Source organism: Hyaena hyaena, unplaced genomic scaffold (genome assembly GCF_003009895.1).
Source record: "Hyaena hyaena isolate Hyena2069 unplaced genomic scaffold, ASM300989v1 scaffold_510, whole genome shotgun sequence".
NCBI classification, from domain to species: Eukaryota; Metazoa; Chordata; class Mammalia; order Carnivora; family Hyaenidae; genus Hyaena; species Hyaena hyaena.
The window spans coordinates 1,185,540-1,201,256 of record NW_024081141.1 but is presented as its reverse complement, the minus strand read 5'-3'; the positions used below and the strand labels follow the sequence as shown (position 1 = coordinate 1,201,256).

Sequence of the window (15,717 nt, the reverse complement as noted above, 5' to 3'; positions counted from 1 at the left end):
TCACTTGGAGCAGTGTTGGCTCGAGCTGGTTGCCTGGGAGAAACGGATGCTGGTGCTGCCTCCACTGACAGACTTATTATAGCCGCTGCCTCCCGAGGTCTGAATGCCGCCAGAGCTGGAGCCAATTCCACTCTGGCTTACAGAGCTGCTACTTCCGCTGCTGAGCCTGCCCCCACCGCTGGCACTCTGGTAGCCCCCGCTGCTACCACCGGTGACCGCGTAGCCGCCGCTGCTGCCACAGCTGACCCCTCCGTAGCCACCACTGCTGCCTCTGCTGCTGCTGCCGCCTCTGTAGCTACCGCTGCTGCTGCCACTGACCCCTCCACGGCTTCCAGCAGAGCCGCTGCTGGTGCTGGTGACATTGCTGACCACTGCTGCAGAAAACAGGCACTCGATTCAGGCAAAGACCTGGGTCTGCATCACAGCTCTGCCCTGCTTGGCTTGCGGATTGGAGGAATGTGCTCAACTTCTCTGAGGCCTCAGCTTGTAATTGACAAGAGTGAGCCTGGCCCTCTGTTGTCCCTCCCCAAGAACAAGAGCCAGAAGCGTCCATAGACATTTCTGGTTTTCCAACCTAAGGAACTCCCCAAGACCACAGGCATTTTAACTTTGGCCTTAACGTTTCCTGGCTTAATGTGAGGCGGGGAGTGTGTGGCCATGGCTCTAGCGCTGTTTGGGGGCCTGGTCTCCTTGCATGGGTCAGGCTCTACTGCTGTAGATCAGTCAATGAGTTTGTCTCTGATCACCCTTTTTGCAACCCAGGGAGAAAATTTTTGAAGAGCTACTTACAAATGCTCACAGCACTCTGACACTCTCCAGACATCCTAAAAAGGAAGAGAAAGAGATGTGGACTATTTCTGCAATGAGTCATTAGCTCTGTGGCTAATGAGGGTTCATTACCTTGGGAGCAACATCCCCCTATTTGCTCTACTAGAAGTCAAGCTTCCAGGGGGAAGAAAGGCTATTCTAAGTGTCTCCATGACCACATCTCCCCAAGAAAAGGGGCTTGGGGGGCTAGAGAGTGGGGTTGAGGGATTCAGAAGCTTCTCCAGCCACCCTCCATTTCTTCATCCGTCCGTCTTCTTTCCCTTAGTTTCCAGAGCATCTGTTCCGGGCAAAGTGCTCAACACCCAGCCCCCAGGTGGTTAGTCCCTCCTCACCTCTCCTCCCCTGCTGAGACCGTCTTTTTACTTCCCTGATTTTTTTCTGATCTTCCTCCTCCAAGAAGCCTTCCCCAGTAAACCTTCCCGGGGAGGGGGGCGGGGGGGTAGGCTGGTGATGGTTCAAGGTAGGTAAAATGTAAGAGGAGCTGACACTCAACACATGATGAACCTGAAAATGTCCTGCCCACACAGCTCATCTTCCTGTGCCTCATCCATGTTCATGGAGCAGGCACATCCACACATCTGAGCAGACGTGGAATGTGTCTGTGCACCTTGCCAGTGTGGGCCCCGCTGTGGTCGACCACTCTGTCCTCATCCCAAAATCCCCAATACACATAGCACCATCTTCACTCTCACACCTGTCATCAAGATTTATAAAAAATCCTTAAGCTTCCTTCTCATACCTGCTTCCTTCATCAGATTGGGAGCTACCTAAGACCAGAGGCTCGACACACAATGCGTGGAGCAGCTAGTCAGCAGAGATCTCTCAATTCTTGACAGTCCTTTAGCATTTGATATCCACTCCCTAAGCCCTTATCTGCTACTTGATATTGTGCTGTTTTTCCAGAGTGTGTGTGCATCGGCCACCTCCCTTATGGACTCAGCCTCAGGGGTGGAGCATTGCAGGACTGTCTATACTATGCTGTCCAATATGGTAACTACTAGCCACATGAGGCTAACTACACTTATTAAAATTTATTAAAATTAAGTGTAAAACTCATGTCCTCAGTTGCAGTAGCCATTAGTACGCAAGTGACTAATAGCTACCATATTAGAGAGCACATAAAATGTTCTGCCATCTCAGAAACTTCCAGGGGTGCCTGGGTGGTGCAGGTGATTAAGTGTCCAACTTTGGCTTAAGTCATGATATCACAGTCAGTGAGTTTGAGCCTCACATGGGCTCTCTGCTGTCAGCATAGAGTCTGCTTCAGATCCTCTGTCCCTCTCTCTCTCTGCCCCTCTCTCTCTCTGCACCTCAAAAATAGATGAACATTTTTTAAAAAGCTCCAATGGATATCACTGTAACTATTATCATAACCCCAATGCACATTTTATTACTCATTGCTCATAAGAATGAACAACAGAGCTGTGTAATACATATGCCCATGGTAAATAGGAGAATCAATTATCTTGATTCACCAAAAACAAAATCCTAACTTCTGTCATTCAGGAGGTTCCTTACCCTTTGAGTTGTCCTCTCCAATCATCTTGCTCTCTTTCTTCATTATCAAAGGTCACTCTAAAATCCTGTCTGGAGAATGCTGGCCCCACAGCCCCTTACCTGCACTCCTCGCCCTCCAGCAGCTTGCGGTAAGTGGCAATCTCCATGTCCAGGGCCAGCTTCACGTTCATCAACTCCTGGTAGTCCCGCAGCAGCCGGGCCAGGTCATCTTTGGCCTTCTGTAGGGCAGCCTGCAGCTCTTGGAGCTTGGCATTGGCATCCTTGAGGGCCATCTCCCCGCGCTGCTCAGCTTCAGCAATGGCCGCCTGCAGGTTGGCGTTCTGGTCCAGGGGAAGGTAGGAGAGTAATTAGCATAGTGATCAAGAAACAGCTGATCTTTCCTGAAAGTCCTTTTCTCCATTCAGCATCCCTCCATCCCTTACCAGAAATTGCAATGTCACATACCCGGAAAACACAAGTCTGTTTTGTAATTGGTCTGTTTATCTTTGGCCCATTGAAATTAACTCATGTCTCATCAGGAAAAGGAACACAGGGGCACCTGGGTGGCTCAGTCGGTTAAGAGTCCAACTTCAGTCAGGTCATGATCTCATGGTTTGCAAGTTTGAGCCCTGTGTCAGGCTTTATGCTGACAGCTCGGAGCCTGGAGCCTGCTTAGGATTCTGTGTCTCCTTCTCTCTCTGCCCCTCCCCCACTTGTGTTCTGTCTCTCAAAAATAAATAAATGTTTAAATAAGAAAAAGAACACATTCACTGGTAAAGGTAGTAGTAATCTGGTAACTGGTTTTTTGCAAGACTGTTAAATACTCCCCACCTAATCAGTTTATTCCAGTGACACAAATTAGCCATTGAGGTTATGACAAATAGTTTACTGAAGGTAGATCCTACTGAGAACTGAGTGTTTAAGGCCCTCACTACAACTGCAAGATTTCCAAGAAGCTCATTTTTCAGAGGGAATCTCAGGGAGAATGGAGTCTCCTAGAGACAGCTATCCCACATGTGACACCATGAAAGGACAGAGAAAGCATGTGGCAGAGGCACAATAGTTGCCTCTCTCTCCCCACGGGTCAGAAGACCTCCAGGATCTCTCCAATAGGTCCAGACCCACCTGCTTCTTAACATTCTCAATCTCAGCCCGCAGCCTCTGGATCATCCTGTTGAGCTCCATGATCTCACTCTTAGTGTTCTTCAGGTCATCCCCATGCCTGCCGGCTGTGGTCTGCAGCTCCCCAAGCTGACAGAGGAGAAACCAGTCAACATGGCTTCACAAAATGTTACAATATTCTTGATGAAGGTCAGCAGGACCTAAACCCAGAGTATGCAGGCAAAGAGAGGGCTCTCACCTTGGTCTGGTACAGCGCCTCGGCCTCTGCCTTGCTCCTCTGGGCGATGTCCTCATACTGGGCCTTGACCTCAGCGATGATGCTGTCCAGGTCCAGGCAGCGGTTGTTGTCCATTGACAGGACCACGGACGTGTCACTGACATGACTCTGCATCTGAGACAGCTCCTACAGGGAACACGAATGGTCATTCTCACCATCCCTTGGCCCAGGAGATGCTGGGAATGAATAAGTCCAGGAATCTTCTACCAGCAGAGATATCCCCAAAAATGGGGCCGGGAATGGAACAGCCAGAAAAATAAGCTTGCATTTCAGACCTGGCTATAGCCTAAAGGATGCCAGGCAACAAAGTTAAAGAAAACCTGCAAATAGAATCAGGTTCTCAGCCTGAGAGTATCAGACAGTGAGCCCAACTGTGTGGGTTCCTTGGGACTGGAGTAGGGAGGAGTGCTCTGAAGGACTTAGCTGTGCTATTGGTATAAGAGCCAGGGGGAAAGTGTAGAACAAAATGGGCTGAGGACACAGGAAAAACAAAGAAGATGGAGATGGACCCTGTCCCTGTAGCCCAGGTCTATGTGGGCTGGGTGAGCTAAGTTAGCATTTCCCAGGTGGGGTGTAGCTGAGTTCCAAGCTCTGTTGCTGGTTTTGTGAGTGTTCTGCCCCTTGACTATCTCCTAACATCTTGTTTGAGAAGCATGTTAGAGAAGATGCAGACAGGAAGGCTCTGGAGCTCGGCAAACCGAGGAATCAAGGAATCACCATCTCATAGAGGGTCCTCAGGAAGTTCAGTTCATCTGTCAGGCTGTCCACCTTGGCCTGTAGCTCCACCTTGTTCATGTACGCCGTGTCCACATCCTGAAAGGTACAGAGACGGGCAATCAGATACCCAAATGAACGACCCACCATTCCCCTACCACCCACAGCTCTTTCCTAAGCCTTTACCCTCCCCTGCCCTCCCCCTAATTTCCACTTCTCACCTTCCCTTTTAATAGAAAATCGAAGTGGTTTTCTTCCCTTTAATTGCTTTGACAAACCAAACCCTGATACTTTAACAAAATATAAACCCTATTAGTCAGGCATGGAGTATGAGTAGAAAAATCACATTTATCTAACATGTGACTTTGGGGTTTTGGTACCATGTAACCAGCCTTCTGAATAGAAATGAAGGTATTCTTCTCACTACTTCATCTTTACGATGACTGTTTAAGTCAGCTACAAATATTGGTCACTTGTTCTTATTAATACCATCCAGGGTACACTTGTAGGCTGAAAACCTTGATTAATGCTACACATAAAGCCGCCATTATTCGTTTGCATTACTAATCAGTTCATTAGTCACAGTGACATTGTAAGATGTCTTTCCTTACCAATAATATATTTAGAGCAGCTTCCTTCATTTCCAAAAACTGTCTGGAAAAATAAAAACCACACACACAGCATAGGGTCACTGTGCCCCAGAACTACTGGCTGTGCCCTGACTCCATGGGAGTAGTACCCAGAAATCAGAAATAAACCCTTGGTCTGCTCCATCCTTCTCACTCACCTTCTTGAGCCCCACAAACTCATTCTCGGCCACATTGCGCTTGTTGATCTCATCTTCATACCTGGGACAGAAAGAAGCACACATTTGGACAGTGAAATTTCAGAAATTTTTTAAAACGGGGACATGGGGGTAGATCCTAAGCACTCATCCAGAATCTCCTCACCAGGGGACAGGACCAGCTTCATGAGCACGTGGCCTGTGCAGTTACACAGGACCCTGGGTTCATAAAGTCCTCACATTCAGTTTAATGCTCTGCTGGCACCAGCCCGATTTTTTAACAAGGGCCCTGCATTTTCACTGGGCACTGAGCCCCCAGAATTAAGTAGCCAGTCCTGCTTAGAGAACTTTCAGAGCTCAGGCGACTGCCTCGTCCTCCTCCCTCCAAGCCCAGGCAACAGGCTGAAGTGTGGGAAGATGGGAGGGTGGGGAGGGGAGGTGGAGAGTGGGGGGCAAGGGCATGGACTGCAAGGAGCCTGACTACTTACTTGCTTGGCTGTGACAAACATCACAAAGCACAATGTGTGTACATGAGATCCAGAGAGGTATTTTCTCAGACTAGGTGCTTCTGCCTCTGTCCTCTGTTTCCCTTTTCATTAACAGTTGCTTCTTACAGGAATTTGGGTTAAAAATGAACTTATGTCTCCTGAGTGCATCAAGGTTATGAGATTCCTGCTTGTTAATGACTAAAGTCTCCCACCAAGTGTCTGGATGTCACGAAGACTGAAAAATGGAATGATTCCAGGGGAAACGGTTTCTGGGCAACGTCAATCTGAGTTGCCCACTGGATTCCCAGAGCTCAGCACGGAGCCTGACACAGAGTGGGTGCCCACTAGGCTTGTGCAGTTGACCCAGAATGGGGCTTCCCACCCCTGTGGGTCCTGACCCCGGGGATATCTGCAGCTCCCTTCCCACCTTGAGAGGCCCTGTTTGCCTCTCACAGACCTCAGAGGGTATCAGCTACAACCCCACACATGCAGGCGGAGATTGACTGAAGCTACAGAAACTGAGTATTGGACTGGACAAAGAGTGTTTTACAAAGTGACCCTAGACCATCTGCCAGGAACCCGGGCAGATGGGGCGCTAGACTCTTGGGACCTGCCCCACACCTACTGATTCAGAATAACTAGGTCTGGTGCACAGGGATATGCATTTCTGACAAGCTTCCAAGGTGATTCCCATGTACAGTAAGAATGGAGGGCTCTTCATCCCAAAAGGGTTTTAATTCTGGGAAGATTCTCTCATCCACCTAAATTAGTGTAGGAGGAGCCTGCCTGGAGCCTGAGAAATATGTCATAATTATCCACCTAGAAGTCTCAGTCCCCACCCTCTGACCCCTTCTACTTGGTCATGGACCACTTGATAAGTCCATCCAAGAATATTGACTGAAGGTGCAGTCAGGGACAGTTAAAATCTCAAATTGAGGCTACACCTCCCTGCTAATCCCCCGGAAGAAGAAACTCCCCATTTGGGGCCTCACTTCTTTTTGAAGTCTTCCACGAGGTCCTGCAGGTTCTTCAGCTCTCCTTCCAGGTTCCCCCTCTCCCCCAGAGCCAAATCCAACTGCCTGCGTAGGAAGCTGATGTAGGATTCAAAGAAAGGCTCCAAGTTGTTAGGGCCTGAGCCAGTGCCTGTGGTTTGCTGCTGGAGCAGATTCCACTTGGTCTCCAGGACCTTGTTCTGCTGCTCCAGGAACCGCACCTGCATCAGGTGAGAAAGAGAAGGAGTCAGCCTCCTGAGTTGGGCAAGTGGAGCCACACAACCCAAAGAGTGGAAAATGAACCCAGTTCTCCAATCTGCAATAGCCTCTGTTGTGTTGTGTTTTGCTTTTTAACTTGGAAGAGTGAGAATTTAGAGAAGGGAGAGCTAGAATTTGTTGTCTATACCTACTACCTTCACTTATTCTATCTCAGTTAATCCTCACAGCCACCTGTAAAGGAGGTGTTACTATCCCCTTTGTAGACAAGGAAACAGAGTCTCAAACAGTTTAACTTGCCCAAAGTGATGTGGCTACTACATGACAAAACTAAGAGTCATACCCAGCACTGCCCTATTCTACTAGGATCCTTGGGAACACCACTACATGAAGCCAGCATAAATAAAGTTATTTATAATTATTTTTAAGTAAACATTTTACCTCCCTACAGGCAGTGAAAACAGTCATCAAGGTCTAACTTTTCTTAAGTTGTGCCACATTTTCCCTAGTTGTTTCCCCTTTCATTTACTCAGCTTATAGTTGACCTGGGTTTAACTTCGGACCCAGGTTCATTCCCCCAGATCCAGCACACCCTACCCTGCATAGGCCGCTCAAATCAAGAAGGTGAGTCAGTTGCTGATACCCATCACTGAGAGGCAGTCCCACGTTTCCTAGTAATGTAAATTTAACTACCAGCTAGTTTAGATTATCCAGCAGTTGCTCTCCAAGAGAAATTGAATGATAGCTATAATAAGTTCGTGGCTAATGCCCCATTCTTAAAAGGGAGAATGAGCACGTCCGGCCCCCACTTCATTTTCCCTAGTCATATCCACAGAAGGAAATCAGGAACTGGATTCCCTTTCCTTTCCCTGTTTCACAGTTAGGAAAACAAGGTCCGAAGAGCAAAAGAGGCATGTTTGCTGTCCTGAAGGGCCCAAGGCAGAACCAGAACAAGAAGCCAATACTCCACCTGTGGGCCTGGTAGATCCTATAGGCATCTTTGTATACCAGCCCCCTGTGCAGCCAAAACCATCCACGCCACCTCTGAACCTTGCCCTCACCTTGTCAATGAAGGAGGCAAACTTGTTGTTGAGGGTCTTGATCTGCTCCTTCTCCTGGGTCTTCACTTGCCCGATCTGGGGGTCGATCTCCACATTGAGGGGCTGCAGGAGGCTCTGGTTCACAGTCACTTCCTGGATTCCCCCAGGGAAGCCACCAGGACCAAAGCCACCAGGCCCACCAAAGCCACCGGGCCCACCAAAGCCACCAACTCCACCAAAACCCCCAGCCCCTCCAAAGCCACCAGCCCCTCCAAAGCCACCAGCTCCTCCAAAGCCACCAGCGCCTCCAAAGCCACCTCCCATTCCTCTGCCACCACCAAAACCACCACCAAAGCCACCTCCATAGCCACCCCCAAAGCTACTGCCACAGCTGCTATGCCCTCCCCCAAAGCCACCAGCCCGGGAGCCACCAGCCACGCTGATGGAGATGCTCTTATTGCCACCCAGGCTGTAGAGGCTGCGACTGCCAAAGCCACCCGCCCCACCCCGGAACCCGCAGGCCCCTCCACTGGCTCCCCCTGAGCGGGCCACACAGCTCATCCTACTGCTTCCCGAGACCACAGCGGAGCGGCCTGAGAAACCCTGGCTGCCACCACTGAAGGACTTCTTGCAGACTTGTCTGTTCATGGTGAGAGAGCTTGGAGGTCAGCTAGCAATCGCTTAGCAAGAGTCTAGAGGGATGAAGGCAGAGGACAGGGATGGAGAAGAAGCTGGCCTTTATATACCGAGGATTTAGGCTTGGCACATGGAAAGGCAAGCAATTAGCTGAGAGTCATCTTGGGTTTGGTTTGCCTCCCGGGCAATAAGTTGCTTCTAGATTTGCAACACACCTCAAAACTAATCCTCTGGACCAAAATGACTTTGCTTTCTTAGCTTAATCACCCAAACTTGCCACAGTTGACAAAAGACAGAAGCTCTCCTCCCTCCCTTCCTGTGATTTCCTCAGGGGGCTTAGGGAACTCAGACAGCATCTGACCCAGCAGGATGAATTGGATTTTGACACCAGGAGATTAGGAGCCACTGAGCTCCATGACACAAGGGTGAGGACCAGACAACCTCTTCCATATGGGCTGAGTCCCTCCCTGCAATGCCAGAGTGCCACAACCCAGTGACATGTCATCTGTGCCCACCTCTTCAGAGAAATACCTAGAGGAGGGCTGGAGTGGGGAGGAGAGGTGCACTGACCCCACGGTTCACTCTGGCACCATTTCAGTCAAAGGCATCCATTTGAGCTAGCCTATCATTTGAGGTGAGCAATACTGCTCATGGGAAACAAAACAAGATTAAAATGACCCATGGGTCATATATGAAGCAAACAAGTGTAAGTCTTGGGAAGAGGACAGACAGGCGCAGAGAGGAGCCTCAGACCAAGCCCCTCCACCACCATCCTTGACCCACAGCAGGTGATTTTTGGATCCAGAAGTAGGAGATGACAGAATGTGGGGACCTTCCAGTAGGTGGGTGGAGTAAGCTGAAAAATCCCATCCATCTCAGGATAAGAGTATGTGCTGTGTCAGACCTGATGGCATAGGACTTCCACCTTTCCACCACCTGATCTGGGTTAGATACCCCTCCCTGTTTTCCCACCATACCCTATACTTTTCCCACCATGCCTTAAAGCAGACTTATATGTTTATTTGTCAATAGCCCTGTAGGCCCAGAGCTCATCAAGGGAAGGAATTGAGTCCTACTCATTCTGAATCGCCAGCTTCTTGTGTAGGGAAAGCACAACCCCGACATGTGTTGTTAACTGACGAATGACCGGGGTCTAAGAATAGAAATATCTAGACCCAGGTCCTACCTCAGTCTTATGGAATGAAAATCTTCAGAGCAGGGGCTTGAGTGTCTATATTTTTAGTAAGCCCTTCAGGTAATTCTTATGATCTGGGGAGTTTGGGAAGCCCTGGTCTAGACTATGGGTATTCCATCTGGGCCCAGGGAGTTAGTGGGGAGGAAAGGTAAAGGATCCATGATGGTAGACTGGGCATACTGATACCCTACTGTTCTAACTTCCAATGGTTCAACTATCCCCCATCCCCATGCCAACCCATCTCCACACCCAACCACACTACCTATGGCAAGAGTACATTTCAAGTTGTTATCCACATTTACAACTCTGAAAGGTATGACAGATCAGGAGGGAGTGATTCTAGACTCCCCAAGAAATAAGTGGTTGGTATTGCCTCCAGAATTCCAATCAAATCAGCACCAATCTGTCTTTCTGGGGTGGTTTCCAGACAAGACAATCTGGGGTAGAGGATCGGTCTGAAGATCCTCAAGTCCATCAATTTTAAGTGCTCTGCAGCTAATTCTTAATTTTTTGTTCGGCAGTTTTGCAAGAGCCAGCCTGCCTGGTTACAGTCCCAGCTCTACTACTCACTAGCTCTTTGACCTTGGCCGCTGCTAAACTTCTATGTGCCTTGGTTTCCTCAACTATAAAATGGGTATGATGATAGCAGGTACTTCATGAGGCTGTTGTGAGCACTACGTTAAATAAATATAAAATGTGCAGCATAGTGTTTGACACCTAGTAAGACACTGTACACTGAGCTATGGCTAGTACTCTATTTGGGGACATGGAAAAAGGAGGTAACTTAAGTTTGGCCTTGGCTGTTCTCAAACAACCTTGCACTCTGAGCAACTCACCAAAGGATAGTAGAGAAAGGAAGCCAAGGAAGGGTGGAGAATAAGAAACTCAAGCTGGGATGGTAGAGCATGACCTCTGCTGGGAGGGATTTGGGCTGGTGACCTTGGGCTGTGATTTAACACACTAAGTCTGTATTCTCATCTGTCAAATCCCTTCTTACCTCAGTTGTTTATAGTGAGCCTCATAGGATATAACATAAGGGAAAGTCCATTGAAAATTATAAAATGCCACACAAGAGTAAGGCAGCTGTGCTCTAACAAAGCCTGTCATCATAAACTTCAGACCTGGTTCAAACCCCTTCTTTACCTCGCACGATGTAGCTACCTTGGACTAGGTACTTGACTTCTTTGAGCCTCTCTTTCCTTATTTGTAAAATGAGGATTCCACCCCACTTGCAGGATTGTTTTGAGATTTAAACAGGGTCCACAAACAAATGTTTGGATTTTGCAATCCATATTATCCATCTATAGAAAATCCATGAAGGGGGTCTGTGTTGGGTTCTTCATTGAGACAATTACTCCACCCATCAATTGAATGCCAGTCCCTCTTGGTGAGATCCTTAGTCTCATTCTTTGGACTTCCCTTAAAAACACAAGATCAAATGCCTTGCTGGGAAAAGAGTTGAGCCAAGCTCACCTGAAGCTCCAGGTGAGAGCCCAAAGCAAACAAAAACAGATGTTAGTATCTCTGATTCCCTTCCCCTCCCTTGGCTCTGGTGCTGAAGCAGCGGGTGGCAGTCTCCTAAGTATGGCTTATGTCTACCATCCTGGCCTATCCTGGGGAATAGGAATAGAGAGAGGCAATGGGCAGATCACAAAAGCACCGGTTTGGGTTGGGCTCCCCTAATCCACATTTTCTGAGCCTGCCAAAGCATCGCCTTATTTAGCTGGTTGGGTTTGTTCTCTCAGCAGTTGACTGAAGCTGCTGGAAAAAGTCAGAGTTAGCATCCTCGGCAATATTTCTCTCACTCACTGCAGGATCTTTTCGAGCAGTGGCGTCTAAATGGGCTGCCTCCTGCCAGCAGTCTGAGCTCTTCTAATCCCTCGCCTGCCAGAACCTTCTGTGTAGAGATTGCCAGATGGCTGAGTGCTCTGGATCCTTATTGCCTCACAAATTAGGGGGAATGGTCATCAAGCAGAGTTATTCCCTCTAGCCAAACTGTTCTCTGGTGTTCGGCTGCAGCGAGGACGTGTAAGAGGACGCTCATAATATAATTGTGAGCGAGGAATGAATCATGAGACCACAGTCACTACCTCTAGGTCAAAGCGACAAGATATCCCTCTCCATCTGGGAGCTGAGGATGAAGGGGTGCTACTTACATGCCCTCTACACATGTGGATTCACAGATCCAATTTTCAAGATCACCATTAATTTGTTCTCCAAAAACAGGAGAATGAACAGTCATTCTGGATACACTTGTCCCTAGACTAGGAATTGTCATTTTCTACATCTTACCAGGTTAAAATAAAAACTTATATAGGACACTACATGGAGTATGAATGTGTCATTCAAGTAACATCTTCTCTCATTAGATATACATTTTTTAAATAGGTGATGGGATCAAGGAGGGCACTTGTGATCAGCGCCGGATGACATAGGGAAGTGTTGAATCACTATATTGTACATCTGAAACTAATATTACACTGTATGTTAACCAACTGGAATTAAAATTAAAACTTAAAAAAAAATAACATAAAATAAAAACTTGTCACTACAGAAATAATTTTATTTGACAAATGAATAGTAAAAATATATTACTGGCTAGCTCCCTTTTTTGGTCCCTGAGGACCAATCTCCTGTCAACCCAGATCTCTCTTTTTGGGTCTTTCTGAAAGCCATCGATCTTTTCTCAGGAAGCACCATGTGAAAGGGATCTCATCCCTTTCCATTGGCATGCTGAATTTTCTGGAATTCAAATGACAGCACCTCCTTTCTCTCCTTCCTTGCAGCGTGGAAGAGCAGAAAACATGGAGGCCTTGGAGTTAGGCATGTGTCCAAATCCCAGCCTCACTCCTTTCCAGTTAACAAGGCCTCCAATGCGTCATTTTACTCTCTGTCCTCAGTTTTCTGTTCTATAAATGGGGGTTAGCATAACCACCTCATTGGGTTGCCGTGAGGACTATGGGAAGTAGTGTTAGAAGCCCCTACACAGAGCAGGTGGTCAGCATATGGCAGCCCCTTTGATGATGGTGTTGATGTACGGAGCCCTCCTAGAAGTTTTCAGTTTAGACTAGGCTGAAAGGTGGAGGAGTTCTAAGAGGTAGCCCAGTCTAGGGTCAATGAACCACTGAAGTTTGATGATTTTTGCATAAAGTTGCAAGGAATCATAGCGTCAGGATTGCAAGTTACATAAAAGCAATTCTTCCATGCCGCCCAAGCCAGTTTCCCACTAAGGGGACCCATCAGTTAATGCAGTCCATCAGTCAAGAAATATTTATTGAGCTACTGCATACTTTCCAGGATTGTGGGGACTATGATTTAGTGAAAATAATTGCCTCTTTCAAATCTTTGCTCCTTCACCCATCTGTAAAAAGAATAAAAAATGTCTAAACAGTGACTGATATATATACCATATACCAAGCACTGAATTAAGCTCTTTACAAGTATCATTTTTTACCAAAAGTTTTAGATTTATTTTTTAATATAATTTATTGTCAAGTTAGCTAACATATAGCATATACAGTGTGCTCTTGGCTTCAAGGGTAGATTCCCATGATTCATCGCTTCCATACAACACCCAGTGCTCATCCCAACAAGTGCCTCCTCAGTGACCATCCCCCACTTTTCCCCCTCCCCCGCCCCCACCATCAACCCTCAGTATCATTTCTAACTGTCATAAAAATGCCACAAGGTCAGAATTTTCACCCACATTTTTTTTCACTCACATTTTTATAGATAAGGACACAAGCTTAGTGAGGTTAATTAACTTGCTGATGGACCTAGGATTTTAATTAGCCTATCCAAAGCCTGTCATGAATTCATATGGGCTTCAGCAATTCAAATTATAACACCCAGAGTGAAAAGTTCACTTTGTCATTTAAAGAACTCCTACCTACATGGGGTGCCTTGGTGGCTCAGTCAGTTGAGCATCCAACTTTGGCTCAGGTCATGAACTCATGGTCTATGAGTTCAAGCCCCACGTCTGGCTCTGTGCTGACAGCTCAGAGTCTGGAGCTGCTTAGGATTCTGTGTCTCCCTCTCTCTCTGCCCCTCCCCTGTTCACACACACACACACACACACTCTGTGTCTCTGTCTCTCTCTGTCTCTGTCTCTCTCTCAAACATAAACACTAAAAAAGAATTAAAGAACCCACCCACAGAATATGATATGCCTGGAAGCATCAAGTAGTGTTAATGAAAATAGTTTTAAACCTTATGAATTCCTCTTTGGCATCAAAGAGATTAAATAAAATTTAAAAATTAAAAGAGAGAGAGAGAGAGAGAGAGAGAAACACCCATCACTCTCAAGGTACTTCCCCCAATCAACCTTTGGCTTCTCTAGTGGAGAACTGAACTCTCTAGAGTTGAAGGTGGACCTGCCCCCTTACAAGCCCTCGGAACCCTGGAGAAACCTCCCCTGCTGGCCTAGAAACTTCAGGTTTGGTTTGGAACCAAACAGATTTGGAACTTCTGGCAACTCAAGACTCTGGAGAGTTGTTAGCACCACATGCCAGAGCCAGCACAAGAGAGGGCGTCCCGGAGGCCGCAGAGCACAGTGGCTACAAGTGTAGGCTTTGGATCTGAGGATGCCAGGCATGTTACTCTGCCTCACTAAGCCCCAGTTTCCTCATCTAGAAAATGGGGGTAATTATCACCTGCCTCCTCTGGTGAGGATTAAATGAAATGACATGTGCAAATTGCCCAGTGTGCATCTTGCACCGTAGGTACCAAACAAAAGCGAGCTGTTTAATCATGCTGCTTTTGTTAAATATGTCCGGATAGCAGTTGAAGAGCCTGCCCTGTCCTTCTCCAGCACCTTATTAGCTCAGTAAAATGCAGTGTCTCCTATGCGATACTGTGAGCAGCGAGAAGCACATAGGTGAGGAGGGCACGCCCTTCCCTGTGAGTTACTTCCATTCTAGTGTGGAGAGCAGACACGAAACTAGTCGTTTTAATATAAAACGGCAAGTGAGGAAAAGGGGTTAGCAGGTCCTGGAAGCACAGACAGACTCCAGAGTCGTGCGGCGTCCAGGAGAGCCTTGCCGGAGGCAGTGCCTGAGTGATCTTCAACGATAAGTAAGAGCTGGTCAAGTCACTGAAGGTGGAATGAGTATTCCTGGCAGAGGGAATGGACTGTCAAAGGCACAGAGGCATGGAACAGCTGAGTTTATTCCAGAACTGGGAGACACACCCCCCCAGGCCATTGGCACAGGTCTTACAGGTACCCACATGAGTCCACACTGCTTGCCTGACTCGTTTCCTGTGCCTTTGCCAGAGTAGAAGGGCATTTCCATTTTATTTTTTTCAAAGTTTATTTATTTATTTAGAGAGAGAGAGAGAATCTTATACAGACTCTGCAATGTCAGCAGAGTCCAATGTGGGGCTCCAGCTCACAAGCCATGAGATCATGACCTTGGCCAAAATCAAGAGTCAGATGCTCGATGGCTTAACCAACTGAGGCATTCAGGAGCCCCTGGGCATTTCCATTTTAAAACGATCAAACTTCTAAAAAAATCTACCTCCCTCAAATTCAGAATGGTCTCTATTCAGCTCAGCTATAACCACGACCAGGCTAGACAAGGGTCCTTCCCTAAGGAAAGGGGTGAATGAAAGGACCCCTTGCGTGGGTCAAAATTTTCGCAGCAGCAGCCTTATTAACACTTCAGGCTGGATAATCCTCTGCTGGGGTTCTGTCCCCTGCATTGTAGAATGTTAAGTAGCAACCAGTCTTCTCCCCAGTGCCAGTAGCACTGTCACAGTTGCAAAAGCCAAAAATGTCACCAAACATTGCCATGTGTTCTCTGGTGGGGGAGGGAAGATTGCCCCCAATGAAAATCACTGTGCTGCTGCCATCTAGAACCATCCTTTCCTGCCCTCATCTTCTCCAGAAGTTGATGTCACCATGGATTCCAAAAAGAGCAGATTGCTCCC

General features: G+C 47.5%; 1 protein-coding gene across 1 annotated transcript; it reads right to left on the bottom strand.

The window, feature by feature from the left end:
* KRT76 (keratin 76) lies at window positions 1-8,606 on the bottom strand. Its single transcript, XM_039255073.1, has 9 exons — window positions 7,980-8,606; window positions 6,703-6,923; window positions 5,226-5,286; window positions 4,442-4,537; window positions 3,686-3,850; window positions 3,451-3,576; window positions 2,446-2,666; window positions 790-824; window positions 1-374 (listed from the first exon to the last, which is right to left on the bottom strand). The coding sequence occupies exons 1-9, from the start codon at window positions 8,604-8,606 to the stop codon at window positions 1-3; spliced, it is 1,926 nt and encodes a 641-aa protein (XP_039111004.1).
* Window positions 8,607-15,717: the final 7,111 nt, after the last annotated feature.